At 38.4% G+C, this 15,034-nt stretch overlaps 3 protein-coding genes across 3 annotated transcripts; 1 reads left to right on the top strand and 2 right to left on the bottom strand.

The window, feature by feature from the left end:
- Nucleotides 1–3,423: 3,423 nt before the first annotated feature.
- LOC124316147 lies at nucleotides 3,424–4,675 on the bottom strand. Its single transcript, XM_046781913.1, has 2 exons — nucleotides 4,595–4,675; nucleotides 3,424–4,512 (listed from the first exon to the last, which is right to left on the bottom strand). The coding sequence occupies exon 2, from the start codon at nucleotides 4,374–4,376 to the stop codon at nucleotides 3,459–3,461; it is 918 nt and encodes a 305-aa protein (XP_046637869.1). The 5' UTR covers nucleotides 4,377–4,512; nucleotides 4,595–4,675; the 3' UTR covers nucleotides 3,424–3,458.
- A 3,828-nt stretch (nucleotides 4,676–8,503) lies between these two features.
- LOC124316644 (F-box/LRR-repeat protein 20-like) lies at nucleotides 8,504–9,897 on the bottom strand. Its single transcript, XM_046782635.1, has 2 exons — nucleotides 9,648–9,897; nucleotides 8,504–9,557 (listed from the first exon to the last, which is right to left on the bottom strand). The coding sequence occupies exons 1-2, from the start codon at nucleotides 9,851–9,853 to the stop codon at nucleotides 8,504–8,506; spliced, it is 1,260 nt and encodes a 419-aa protein (XP_046638591.1). The 5' UTR covers nucleotides 9,854–9,897.
- Nucleotides 9,898–12,408: 2,511 nt separating this feature from the next.
- Nucleotides 12,409–13,525, top strand: LOC124316853. The gene is made up of 4 exons (XM_046782724.1): nucleotides 12,409–12,513; nucleotides 12,659–12,684; nucleotides 12,754–12,872; nucleotides 12,944–13,525. The coding sequence occupies exons 3-4, from the start codon at nucleotides 12,771–12,773 to the stop codon at nucleotides 13,445–13,447; spliced, it is 606 nt and encodes a 201-aa protein (XP_046638680.1). The 5' UTR covers nucleotides 12,409–12,513; nucleotides 12,659–12,684; nucleotides 12,754–12,770; the 3' UTR covers nucleotides 13,448–13,525.
- Nucleotides 13,526–15,034: the final 1,509 nt, after the last annotated feature.

Raw genomic sequence — 15,034 nt, 5'->3', positions numbered from 1 at the left:
TCAGTAGGTTTAATCCCCTGTTTTAAAAAAGTACATTTTTCAATAGATAGGATAGTGCATATGTTATAATACCAGCATGGCTCAAATCACTGTACTTGTATACAAAAAAAAATAAGATGAATTTAATGGCACTTTACCAAATGGTTCTGCAAAAGAACTTGCATTTAACCAACTCAAAGTTTTCACAGACGTATGTGGATCAATCAGTGGAATCAAGGATTTGCACAACACTGCGCACACACTTGCATGAATGCAAATGTGCGTGAGAGAAGAAATTAGGTCAAAATATTACCACTCTTCCGTGTAAGTCTTCAATCCAAGTCAAATAGTTTTTGACTCGCTCTTAATCAGTAATCACCGGGGTAGTTCTTTTGGCGCATCCTGTTCAAATAAAAAAGGGAGCGTTTTACTCGGTTTTACTTGTATGCATTTGTATTCATAGGGCCACAGCAATGATAACAGACCCTCTACAAAGCCAACGACGTTGATTTGCATAAATTGATACGATGAGTCATCTGGGAATTTATTGGATCATCCACGGTCAATATGAATCATCTCAATATATTTCATTCTACGGTTAGATTAAACACAAAATTTAGAATTTATTGGTTTCCTTCTTCATTTCGCCACTCGTTGTGACTTGATTTTCCTAGACGACCATTCAAACCAACTATCGCAAGATATAGCAAAGCCTAACCAGTTTGCCGTTAAGCACGGTCAAACAGTTACCGTTCTCTGATATTCGCAAATGGGAACGCGGTATGTGCCGTATCATCTGCATGCGCAGTCTTCCCGAAGACTTGTTTTCTAAATTTAGACAAACTGAGACTCATAAGAATATTGCCAACGGTCAAATGTTCGAGAATGTATTACTTGGCTAAAAGAAATAACCCTTCAATAACTCCAAAAATCAAAAGAAATGGGCGGGGAACAATATACGCCACCACTTTAAAGGGTAGAAATTGCGAAACAGAAAGAAATCAATGGCGTGTAAATTGTCACGTCTTTCATTATTAGGGCGAGTCGATTTTCAAAGAATGAGGATAATGCCTCCGGATGGATGAACGCAGGCAAGGACTCTACTGGATACCGCAGCGGTAATCACTTCCAACGTAACACTACATAGGGGGATACGACGAAAATCAAATACCAAATTAAAAGACCTGATGTGGGAAAAATCAAATGGACAAAGGTAAAAACTTAACGGCAGCCATTGAAAAAAAAATTCAAGGAGGGAGTCCATCTAGGAGGAACTCGATTAACATAGCAAAGGATCCATCGCTGTGAGTGAGTGGTACTTATACGATAATTAGGCCAAAGGCGTCTTGGATCTCACCATTATCCAAGTAACCTGAGTCAACGGATCTGAATCTACTCACGAATATCCCTCACATTACCACGCTTTTCAAGAGGTCATCTACACGGGGGGGGGGGGGGACCCATGCAGACAACATTAGCGATCCGGGCTCATCTAACGTGATAAGATCATTGATGATATTCGTTTGTAGTCCGCGAAGAGCAGCTCCTCGGCTTCGCCACAGCACCCATACAACACGACGGAACTTAACTATGTAATCAAGAAGGCTCAACTGAATCAAATGCGCAAACCAATGGTAAGGGCAGTAAACTCAGAACTACTTGCCTATACCTCAGTACACATTTAATTCGCCTTTTTGCGACTAAGGAATATTGGACCGATCCCAATATCGACGAAAAGTCCCTTAGCCACTTGCCAGTTTTCCCTCTCCAGCACGGAGGAATGGATTTAATTAATGGCCAATACAGTGGTGGTAATAGAGTGTTTAATTAACATGCTTTTTTAACGTAGAAATTTTTTAGGACTTTGTCGAGGTTTGAACCATCGACGCATGTTGTAGCAACTCAGGTTGCTAACCACTGCAGTATTTGACCATATGTTTAATAGCAAATTGTAAGTAATTATTCGTTAAAAAAGATCTTACTTTTTTCAATACGTTAAAAGTTATTCAATTATTTTTTAAAACAACATTGTTGTTGAACAGCCAATGTTGACATTGACTTCCAGAGTACAATGAACGTCAGAAAGGATGAAGTCAGCACTGACCCGAATTTCGTACCGAGACCAATATAAAAAAAACTCAACTGGAAAAGGTAAGCATTTCTAGGAATGATTCTGACCATGACGACTTCAGTTCGCTATACAAGAGCTCCAACAAGCATTTTTTCGGTTCTAAAAAATCTGTGCGCGTGTATAAGCGAGGACGATAGGCCTACCTACCACCAGAGAAGATCATGCAAGCACACTGGCTGAGTGACGTTTTGTAGGAGCCACGACAAATTATAATGGATAAACAATAACATAGCATAATGATCTTCCAAGTGATAAGACTTTATCAAGTGATGACACACCTCCATTGCAAAGACGCGGCAAGAGGCTTTTCGCAACGCCAGCTCCATAAAAGTCCGAAGAGAGTCAAGATCATGACGCTGAGCAACAAAATCTAACACCGGCAATGTCGATTGTGTTGCCGCATGGTCATCATGAGATCCGGACATTAACTTAACGGTATTTTGGAGAGCTTTAGAGGGTGAACGCAATACCGCTAAACCTCCGTCGATTCCTTGTTCATCGGCGCTGCTGGTTCGTCTCCGCTTAGATACTCCAGTGACAGAACCGTCTGGCTCTTGAGATGATCTCAGGTGTTGGGCAAGTGGCTGTTTAATCATGGAGACCGATCGATGTAACTGCCGGCCGAACCCATCGCAACTTTCTTTTATTTCTCGACAAGGATCCATCTTTTAAAATAGAAAACTGTCAAGCACAAAATCATTAAATTTATCACTTGATATGTAATACTTCAAATGAATTTTCCACTTCTCCATCACCGAAATTGACTTCGTTGTTGGACAGCTGAGGGCTTTTTCAACCTTCGTCCGTGCGTGTGGACAAGAAAATGGAACGTTTCGTTTTCAATTCGAGTTGGACGTTTAATAAAACACTTTCGCCATAGACTTGTTCTTTATTTAATTTCAATATATACCGGTTCAAAGCAGATTTCCATACGAAAACAATAAAAAAAACATGGTCTGATATTAAGACCTCGATTTCGACTGCTTTATTGTTGAAAACAAAACAAGTCGGCTATGTTGATTGTGACGAGATCGAGCAAAATATTTTTTTTTCTCGGTTTGGCGAATACACGACGATCGACGAGTCTTTTTGTCCGGCAAGATTTTTGGTTATTCGGGGCGATCCGGAAGATTGCCTGCTCGGTATTCGGGTGTACGAATTAAGAAATATTCATACTCTACGAATTCTAAATATAGCTGTTCATATACGTATTCCCGTATATTCCGTATCTATTATGGCGTAATTAAGGGAATTCAAGAGAACAAGATGGAAATTTGTTTTCATGTCATCTGTATTGCTCCACATTTCTTTGACACAAGTAATAACCCAGTAATTAAAAACACGAAATTTATACGTTAATGTTAATATGTTCATTACCAAAACTCTTAAAGTCTATATTCAATTCCCAATTTTGATCACAAGCAATTTTTTGCCATTCAAATACGTTATCGCCAGTTACCTTTTCACAAAAATAGATGCTTAATTTTTTAAAAATATTTTCTTTTATCGCTAGTTCATCTAATCCCTGTTTTGTCACTAAACGACAAGATTCTATACGTAATAACTTCAGATTTTTTAAGAAGCCGTTTGCCATTACGTTTTGTAACAAATCGTCAGTGAGCGCGTCACAAAAATCTATGTCAACGCTCTCTAGTAAAGGACTAGATAGTAAATCAAATAAAATGTCATTTGAAAGATTGTAGCCGCACCGTAGAACCTTGAGATCTTTAAAATAAACTCGACCTTTTTCATTACGCAATTCAATTACTTCCTTTTCAGACAAGACACTTAAACTTTGGCATTGATTTTCGAAGGCCAAGGCCATTAAATTGGGACAAAATTTGACGATGGTCCAAATGTCAACAAATTGGAAGTATGAAAGGTAAAGAACTTTTAATGAACTTCCAATTACCTTCAGCACTGGAACAAGGCCCTTGTCAAAGGTTATTTCTCTTCCATTATTACTTTGCTGATGAAAAACTAGTTTGAGAATCTGTAAATTCTTCAAACTCGTCAGGCAAAACAGATCAGTATCTGTGAATCCCACTTTAACCTCAATAATGATTTCGAAAAGCGATGGGCAATATCGCACCACTGATCCAAGTTGACCGCTTGTATATACTCCAGCAGAGTGAATGGCTAGACGAGTGAATGAACTATTTTTGTGTGGTTGAGCTTTCGCCGCTGACTGAGCCATTTCCACTAAGACATCAAAGGTGCTGCCATTCGCGACGACCTTCAAGGCTGGAAAATTCTCTACAGCCATTTTTATTCCTCTATTTGTTATAGCAGCGCAGTTCACCAACAATTCTTCAAGAGTCTTGCTCAGCTCGGTTGGTTTGCTAATTAACCATTCAATACCAGTGTCCGTCAACTTACTGCAACCGTTAACATCCAATATCCTATTTGAAAAAAAAAATAAACAAAACGACAAATAAACATATGCTTAATAAAAATCTAAATAAGGATAAATTTTAAAAATACCTTAAGTTTTTACACCAAGTCCCTATGATTTTTAAACAAGAATTATCAATATTAGAATAACGCAATACCAAAACTTGCAGTTTTTCAAGCTTGGGGAAGAAATTTAAGAACTGTCCGTAATTATAGCGGTACCATTTGGGAACAATTAACTTTTGAAGTTCGGCTGTAATGAGATATCCGAGGTTGAAATTTTTCATGGTTTTCAGATATTTGTTATCAGAAAGAGAGATGATGATGGCCTCTAACACAACGGTGGCTAGAGATATTTCATCAATTTACGTACATACAAAGTTTACGAAGAAAAATTACTATTAGGATTGAAAAATGAAAGTAAGTGTCATTGGTATCATCGCAACTTACGTATTGTTTGAAAAGGACTGATTCTGGACTCGCTGTCAGTTATTACCATTAGCTGGATCGACCATGGACTACCCGTCCATGTTTTGAAATGCTTAGCATTAACTGGAATTAGTGGAATGTTGCATTTAAATTTGCAAACACAGTCAATACACTGCGAAAAAAGTGAGACTACAGGCTTCACTTTAGGCATCTTGTAATATCTGATATTTTTTTCCAATTCAAAGAAGTATATACAACTTTAATAAATTCAGATGAATTATTAGGGTTCGTAGAGACTGAAGGACACAACACGTCAAGCAATAAGTAAAAGCAATGAATGACACAAATTGAATAACAGGAGGACTTTATATAGGTCTGATTTCAGAGGAAGGTGGAGAAATATCTACCTTGATGGGCTATCTCCACCTGGGGCTTTACGCATGAAAACGATCTCATTCGTATTTAAGCGCCATCCTTACGAATGAGGTCGTAAGAATGATGCTGATGAAATAAGGGGATTAATCCCCAAGTGCACTACATTATGATGCAGACACTGCTTGATAAAAAACAAAATTATCTACTTATTCCGGCCTAACATATCTCAAGGGGATTTAATGGCGTTACAAGCAAGCATCCCCTTTCTTTCTATCTGACTCGATGTATATGAGAAGCGAATTCGACGGAAATCTGTGGGCAGGCGGAACCACAACTGTTTTCACCCCACGACTGTAACGTCAATCTAGATAATATCCTGGGAGGTAATCAAATAGTCAAATAGCTTAAATGTGGATTTTGAAATTTCGTTTTATCTAAATCCATATTTCATACAGAGGAACGGCAATCTGATTTTTTTGGTGAAGGTTCTTTCAATGTGATCATGGCTGCTGTTGGCGGCAGAGCCAAGCTAGGTGGTATTCCGTTGGAGGTGTTTGGAGGTAAATCGCCCTATATCGCGACGAAACGCGTTCCGTTGAACTAACTTTATACCCGCAGATCACGATAATAAATATTCTGAGCATATTTAAGTACCAAAAAAAATTGAAACAGTAGAGATTGCCATACCATGTGCTCTTTCAAATCAATATCCCGAGTTCTTTCAGCTATTTCTCCATCCATTTCATCTTCATTGGGTCCACGATCGGTAGAACGTGAAGGAGAGGCATCTCCCTCGTTTAAAATCAGCCGATCGAAGACCTGGGAAATAAGAAATTGTAACGTAATTAGTGTTTTGTTAACTAAACTCACGAATCGTAGGTCAACTTTTCAAAACAAGTACCTGTGAGTTCAATAAACGAAACACTCGCAGTGTTTCCGTCTCGCACGTTCGTTGATGAATGGCTAAAGCGTTGAAGGACCGAGAGATACCTCCACCCAGCAAGCGAACTTGACGAATGCAAAGCGAGTTATCGGGCCCTTTAAACTCAAGCTGGATGATCTGGAAGTTGATTTCTACAGTAAAGAAATTATTCAAATCATGATTTGATTCCTAATGGCGACAATTCAAATAAAACGCATACGAGGTAGGGAAGTATGAAGCCACCCAGAAAATCGAGTTTCTACTTCTAAGACGTCCACGATTTGCAGCTCTTCTCCATTTGGTCGGCTTTGAAAGTCACTCCAGAAACTTTGTTCTAAGAAAAGAATAAATAACATGATAATTCAAGCGGATTTTACGAGGATTTAATAGAAATGTACAGAAACTAAGAAAAGGACAACTCACCCCATATCTCGACTGTTATCGACATATAAACAAACAATGCGTGGTGGAAATCCAGCCGTTTCAGGACAAACTTGGATGGTTATGAGTTTCATTTACCCCGGTCCTCGTCGCCTGATTCCCAGAAGGTTTCGGTCGAGCCATCAGTCAAACTATTAACCATGGCAGTACGGCTAGACACCTTAATGTCTATTCCGTCTGTGACTTCAGTCAACATCGTCACATGCCCAGCTGAATGAATTGCAGTATTTTCTAATGCTTCGATATCGACAGTTGCTTCCTCTTCACAACGCGAAAGAATTCGACTGATGTTGCTAAATACGTGGCTTCTAGTTGCACGAAAAAAAAAAAAGACAAATCATTAAGAAACTGACAGCTTTCTACATATTAATTCATCAGTTTTTAACTCACTTGTGAAGAAATGCGTGATCGGTTTGTTTAAATCGAATGTCCCAACAACGGACGGCCATCGCAAGTAGAGGTGTGCCCATCGGGAGTAGTTGCATCAGATTAGACACCGTTTGTAGAAGACCTTGAAACGACTGCAGTAGCGGCGATAATCCTTCTCCAGCTAAACTGACGTCTGAAGTTGGATGCTGCCCTACTAAGTTGTCTTTGTTGGTCGATCCATCAGCTCCCCAAGTCTCCACTTTGTTGTTGGCTGTTTCCAGAGACGGAGCAAGTGACGAACTAACCACCAGAGAAGATCATGCAAGCACACTGTCTGAGTGACGTTTTGCAGGAGCCACGATAAATTCTAATGGATAAACAGCATAACATAGGCCTAATGATTTTCCAAGTGATAAGACTTTATCAAGTGATGACACACCTCCATTGCAAAGACACGACAAGAGGCTTTTCGCAACGCCAGCTCCATGGAAGTCCGAAGAGAGTCAAGATCATGACGCTGAGCAACAAAATCTAAAACCAGCAATGTCGATTGTGTTGCCGCATGGTCATCGTGAGATCCGGACATTAACTTAACGGTATCTTGGAGAGCTTTAGAGGGTGAACGCAAAAACGCCAAACCTCCGTCGATTCCTTGTTCATCAGCGCTGCTGGTTCGTCTCCTCTGCGATACTCCAGTGATGGAACCGTCCGGCTCTTGAGATGATCTCAGATGTTGGGCAAGTGGCTGTGTAATCATGAAGACCGATCGATGTAACTGCCTGCCGAACCCATCGCAACTTTCTTTTACGCCTCGACAAGGATCCATCTTTTAAAATAGAAAACTGTCAAGCACAAAATCATTAAATTTATCACTTGATATGTAATACTTCAAATGAATTTTCCACTTCTCCATCGCCGAAATTGACTTCGTTGTTGGACAGCTGAGGGCTGCATCCCGATTTAAGAACGGGAAGACATTCAAATTGAAGCCAAGGGAAAATATCACCTGACGCTTGGTATCCACTCTACAAAGAAAAATAAGTAAATAATAATCTGCTTTAAAAACGAATCGAAACAGCAACACTGCAAAGATTTTCACCTTGGAAGGTGGGGCTAAAATCTTTCTGTTTGGCAAATCCTTGTAAATTTCGGAGACCGAACTGAGTGACGGCTGTTGCATTAGGTGATCACGATCGACGACTCTTTTTGTCCGGCAAGATTTTTTAATATTCGGGGCGATTTGGGAGGTTTTCTGCTCTGTATTCGGGTGTACGAATTAAGAAATATTCATATACAATACGACATCTAAATATAGCTGTTCATATATTCCGTATCTATGGCGTAATAAATAAAGGGAATTCAATGAGAACAAGAGAGAAATTTTTTTCGTGTCATCTTTATTGCTCCCGATTTCTTCGACACCAGACACAAATAACAACCCAGTATAATTAAAAATACGAAATTTATACTTCAATGGTAATATGTTCAGTACCAAAACTCTTAAAGTCTATATGCAATTCCCAATTTTTATCACATGCAATTTTGTGCCATTCAAATACGTTATCGCCAGTTAGCTTTTCACAAAAATAGATGCGTATTTTTTTAAGAATATTGTCTTTTATCGCTAGTTCATCTAATCCCTGTTTTGTCACTAAATGACAGGATTGTAAACGTAATAACTGTAGATTTTTTAAGAAGCCATTCGCCATTACTTTTTGTAAAAAATCGTCAGTGAGCGCGTCACAAAATACTAAGTCAACGTTCTCTAGTAAAGGACAAGATAGTAAATCAAATAGAATGTCATTTGAAAGATTACAGCCGCACCCTAGAAGCTTAAGATCTTTAAAATAAACTCGACCTTTTTCATTACGCAATTCAATTACTTCCTTTTCAGACAAGACACTTAAACTTTGGCATTGATTTTCGAAGGCCAAGGCCATTAAATTGGGACAAAATTTGACGATGGTCCAAATGTCAACGAATTCAAAGTATGAAAGGTTAAGGACTTTTAATGAACCTCCGATTACCTTCAGCACTGGAGCAAGGCCCTTATCAAAGGTTATTTCTTCTCCATAAGAATTTCGGCGATGATTTAAGAGTTTGAGAATCTGTAGGTTCTTCAAACTCGTTAGGCAAAACAGATCAGTATCTGTGAATCCCACTTTAACCTCAATAATGATTTCGAAAAGCGATGGGCAATATCGCACTACTGATCCAAGTTGACCGCTTGTATATACTCCAGCAGAGCGAATGACTAGACGAGTGAATGAACTATTTTTGTGTGGTTGAGCTTGCGCCGCTGACTGAGCCACTTCCACTAAGACATCAAAGGTGCTGCCATTCGCGACGACCTTCAAGGCTGGAAAATTCTCTACAGCCATTTTGATTCCTCTTTTTGTTACAGCAGCGCAGTTCACCAACAATTCTTCAAGAGTCTTGCTCAGTTCCGTTGGTTTGCGAATTAACCATTCAATGCCAGTGTCCGTCAATCTATTGCAACCGTTAACATCCAATATCCTATTTGAAAAAAAAAAAATAATAAATAAAACAAAACGACAAATAAACATATTGTTAAGATAAATCTAGATAAGAATAAATTTTAAATACCTTAAGTTTTTACACCAAGTCCCTAAGATTTTTAAACAAGAATTATCAATATTAGAATGACACAATACCAACGCTTGCAGTTTTTCAAGCTTGGGGAAGAAATTCAAGAACTGATCGTAATTATAGCGATACCAAGTGGGAACAATTAACTTGTGAAGTTCGGCTGTAATGAGATCTCCGATGTTGAAATGTTCCATGGTATTCATATATTTGTCATGAGAAAGAGAATTGATGATGTCCTCTAACAAAACCGTCGCTGGAGATATTTCATCAATTAACATACAAAATTTATGAAGAAAATTTTTTATTACGATTGAAAAATGAAATTAAGTGTCATTGGTATCATCGCAACTTACGTATTGTTTGAAAAAGATTGATGCCGGACTCGCTGTCAGTTCTTAGCTGGATCGACCATGGACTACCCGTCCATGTTTTTAAATGCTTAGCATCAACTGGAATGTTACATTTAAAATGGCAAATACAGTCAATACACTGCGAAAAAAGTGAGACTACAGGCTTCACTTTAGGCATCTTGTATATGAATTTTTTTCAAATTCAAAGAAGAATAGAACTTTAATATATTCATATGAATTATTAGGTTTCGTAGAGACTGAAGGACTCACCACGTCAAGCAATAAGTAAAAGCAATGAATGACACAAATTGAATACAGGAGGAGGACTTTATATAGACCTTATTCTGATCCAAAGGTATGGGTCAAGTCGACCCCTTTGCGTCGCGTTGCAGTGTGAAGGGGGTATTCACACTGCAGGGGTCGGCTTGACCCATACCTTCGGATCAGAATAAGGTCTTCTCTGAAATTAGAGCTCTCTAATTTCAGAGGAACTTGACTATGGGCTTGGGCTTGACCATGAGAACGACCTTATTCGTATTTAATGTAATCTCCCTAAAGTAAGGGGATTAATCACGTTTAATCCCCAATTGCACTACAGTATGATGCAGAAACTGCTTAAAAAACAAAATCATTTACCTACTTATTTTGACCTTATTACATATCTCAAGGTGGTTTAATGACGATACATCCTATTTTTTTCTTTTTCCATGTATGTGAATCTCGAATTCGACGGAATTGAAAATCCGTAGTCAGGCGTGCCACAACTGTTTTCACCCGACACCCGTAACGTCAGTCTAGGTCAATAGCCTAGAAGTTAATCAAATTGCTTATTGAAGTATGAATTTTGAAATTCTATTTTATTATATCCATTATTCCATTTCCTCCAGAGAAGCGGTATAGAGGAAATTTTTTTTATTTTTTTTGTGAAGGTTCTTCAACGAGATCATGGCTGTTTGGGTGCAAACTGCTGTTAGTGGCAGAGTAAAGCGAGGTGGTATTCCGTTAAAGGTATATAGCCCGATATCCGGGATATCCCGATATTGCGACGAAACGCGTTCCGTTGAACTAAATTTAACCGCAGATCAAGCCAATCTTTATTCTCAAGTCCTTTCGCAAGCTGAACAGGTCAAATTGATTCCTTGCACCAGCAGAAGTTGTAAATTTAAAAAAAAAATTTTCGTTGAAAAAGGCGTGGTCCCCGACTCCTCTTATAGTACAACAAGACAGCGCAAGATAATCTTGATTTGTAGTGAAGACAAGCCCTGATAATATCTTTGGGGTTGGATTTCTCGGGAGGACTGGACGAACAGGTAAAACTGACAATGATAATACATTAAAGGGGGGGGGGGGGTACTATTAACGGCTATTACTCTCCAAGGAGTAAAATCTTGCAAGAAAAAATAAATATTTTTTTCCTTTTTTAGATGTACCTCTTTGTAAATGGTGAATTATGTATCTGGATTTCCAGAAGTTCAAATCCTCATTAGTCATTATACCTACTCTCTAAATTTGATTCCTCAATTTAAAAAGAAAAAATGACTTGTTAAGAGTTCCAACTTATTCCAACCAATTCCAACAAATGATATATTTCTATACTATACTTACACTAATCTGGAAGTATATTGTTTTATTTTTAACCAACAGGCAACAGTGACAATGGTGTCTTATCTGAAGAAAATAGTTGGTGCAAGATCATGAATTGATATTTACTTATTTAAAAGAACAACAGTGCATATCTGGACTCCTTTCTTTGCTTTGGCCACGTCTATTATCTTGCTATAACCTTTTCGAAATTCTAATAGTGCCAGTATTTATGTAGAACCAATCTTATTTGTGCAAATGCATTATAAAAAAAAAAATTCCGGCCAGTCCATCAGAAATACTAAATTTATGTAGCAATATCATGGTAATCTAAAGTAAAATGGCATCACTAACTTAAAACAACCCCTTCCCATTTTCAATAAAAACGATGGCCTGCTGTTCAAGGAGTATAGGGCTCGGCTGACTAATACTTTTAACTCAGAAATATTTTTGTTTTTGAACCAACAGGGAACGACTGAGAAAAATTAAACGTCAAACATGTTTACAAAAACCATTAAAATTTTTTCCATTTGATTTGAGGATTGATAAAATTATTACAGCAGAAATTTTTGTTCGTGAGGTGGCGCCATGACGGTTCAGTACAGCAATGGCCTACTGCCGTCATGGCGGTTGAAAAAGCTATACACTACATCGGGTATAGCTCGATCTCCGGCCTAGGGTTAAGTGGCCATGCCACCGGTAAGCAGACATAATTCGTAAAAAGCGATGTTGTCAATTTAGGGGGGGGGGGGGGGGAATGGGCATTGAGGGAAAAAACAAAATAATTTTGCTGGAATTTTAGATTCCTCCACCCCCTTGATAGTTAATGAATTGGGGAATTACCGAACTAAAAATCATTCGGTATCGTCAAGCTTAGATGGAAACACCTAGTCTGGTCTTCCCTAGCCCTCAACTCAGCCATCAACCTTTAAGTATAGTTTTTTTTTATTATTTACTTGTTCTGTTTGTTTGTTTGTCATTTTTTGTTTAACTTTTTGGAGGCGTTGAGCAGTTAAAAAATTTATCGCAAATGAATTAATTTGAAATGTTTATTTTTTTTTTCTTTTTAAATTTCAGCTATCCCCCTCCTCACCTAAATTTGAGTAAGTCTAGTTACGTCTTTTTTCTTTTTTGTGGAAAGGCCGGACACTAATTATGTGTGTTTTTTACAGCCTCTCTTGCTGTCCCAATGGCACGACAATTTAACCTTCAAAACGGACCTCATGGTGGTGACGCTCCTCCTTCCCCTCCTCTGATAGAAGTCCAGGATCTTCACCCGGATCAGATAGAGGTACCATATATACTGAATGCCTACGTATGATCACTTCCTCATGAGTATACCACTTTGTGACGTATGATCAGGAAAACCGTTGGGAAAATCCAGCAGCTCCTCGTCCAGGGGAAAGACGGAGAGAAGTGGCTGCACGGCGTGGAGGAGTGGTTGCTCAACGTGGAGGAGTGGCTGAGCAACGTGAAGAAGCGGCCCCGGGACGTGGACGTGCGGCTCCGCAACTTGGACAAGCAGCAAGGGGATTGATACGCGAACTACAAAGGAGGGCACTGCTACTCCAACGTAATGAAGAAGATGATGGGGAAGATGAAGAAGATGGAGAAGTTGGAGGAATATGGAGAGAAGTGGCTGCACGACGTGGAGGAGTGGCTGCGCAACGTGGAGGAGTGGTTGCGCAACGTGGAGGAGTGGCTGAGCAACGTGAAGAAGCGGCCCCGGGACGTGGACAAGCAGCAAGGGGGTTGATACGCGAACTACAAAGGAGGGCACTGCTACTCCAACGTAATGAAGAAGATGATGGGGAAGATGAAGAAGATGGAGAAGTTGGAGAAGATGAACAAAATCATGAAGATTAATTTTTGTTATGTACAAATTAGTGGATTAGTTAATAAATACAGATTAAATACACGCTTCGTAAGCAAATGTAACTGAAACATATTTTACCTTTTATTTTCGTTTCCGTCGTTGCCCATGTAGCACAAGAAAAGGAAAACCTGAATACTTTTAAGGTGAAATTATTTTTTCCACTAATTCTAAGAAAAAATCACAAATGCATGAAATATAAGTTTTCTCTCAAATTTCCATTTTTCTTAAATCATAAAACTAAGCCCGTTTTTCAGTACCATTTCAAAACTGTTGAATAATGACGTTTTTCTTGAATTGAGATTGCCTGCTAAAAAAATTGACGTGGTAAAAAAATTGCATTTTTTCGAATTTGAAAGTATATATTTTTTTTGTGAACTAAAACCACTTCAAAATCACATTAAAAAAAGTTAAGATTAATCATGAACACAGGACATAGTATATTCTAAAAGAAGAGCAAATAATTACCTGCAGTAGAGATCACTGAACTGGCACAGCCATATTATCTTCATCTATTTGACTATCAACATGGTTTGAGAGAACTGTCACAGGAAGGATGGCATCTGATTTAAGAAAAGTTAAGATTAACCATAAACATAGGACACAGTATTTTCTAAAATAATAGCAAATAACTACCAGCAGCAGAGATCACTGAACTGGCACGGCAAATATTCTCTTCAACTATTTGACTATCAACCTGGTCTGAGAGAACTGTCACAGGATGAATGGCATCTGATCTAAAAAAGTTATGATTAATGATAAACACAAAACACAATAAAATACTCAAAGTATAACAAATAACTACCATCAGTTATCACTGAACTCCCAAGTAGCTGGTATGGCCAGTATTATCTTCATCTATTTGACTATCAACCTGGTTTGAGAGGGCTGTCACAGGACGGATGGCTATTGGTTTTAAAAAAGTTAAGATTAATCATGAACACAGTATATTCTAAAAGAAAAGCAAATAATAATACCTGCAGCAAGAGATCACTGAACTGACACGGCCAGTATTCTCTTCATCTATTTGACTATCAACCTGGTTATTGAGAGAACTTTCACATGACGAATGGCATCTGATTTAAGAAAAGTTAAGATTAACCATAAACACAGGACACAGAATAAACGAAAAGAATAGCAAATAAGTACCAGCAGCAGAGATCACTGAACTGGCACGGCCAGTGTTCTCTTCAACTATTTGACTATCAACCTCGCTATCAACCTGGTTTGAGAGAACTGTCACAGGATGAATGGCATCTGATCTAAAAAAAAGTTATGATTAATGATAAACACAAAACACAATAAAATACTCAAAGTATAACAAATAATTACCATCAGTTATCACTGAACTGGTATGGCCAGTATTCTCTTGATCGGTTTCACTGTCCATCACATAGTCAGTTTTTTAAGCTTTACTAAAACATCTCTTTTGATTTCACAAAAAAAAAGCATTCATATAGGAACGTCTATGAATACACCTGTTTCTTCGTCGTGTTTTAAAATAGAAATGCGATCAGTAGTTGTTCTCGCATTACCTCCCCAAAAGACGAAAACTCTTTAGACATTTTTGACAAGTCTTG

The sequence above is a fragment of the Daphnia pulicaria genome, chromosome 1 (genome assembly GCF_021234035.1).
Source record: "Daphnia pulicaria isolate SC F1-1A chromosome 1, SC_F0-13Bv2, whole genome shotgun sequence".
NCBI classification, from domain to species: domain Eukaryota; kingdom Metazoa; phylum Arthropoda; class Branchiopoda; order Diplostraca; family Daphniidae; genus Daphnia; species Daphnia pulicaria.
Note: the sequence above shows the minus strand (reverse complement) of the source record. Positions and strands in the feature narration are given on the sequence as shown.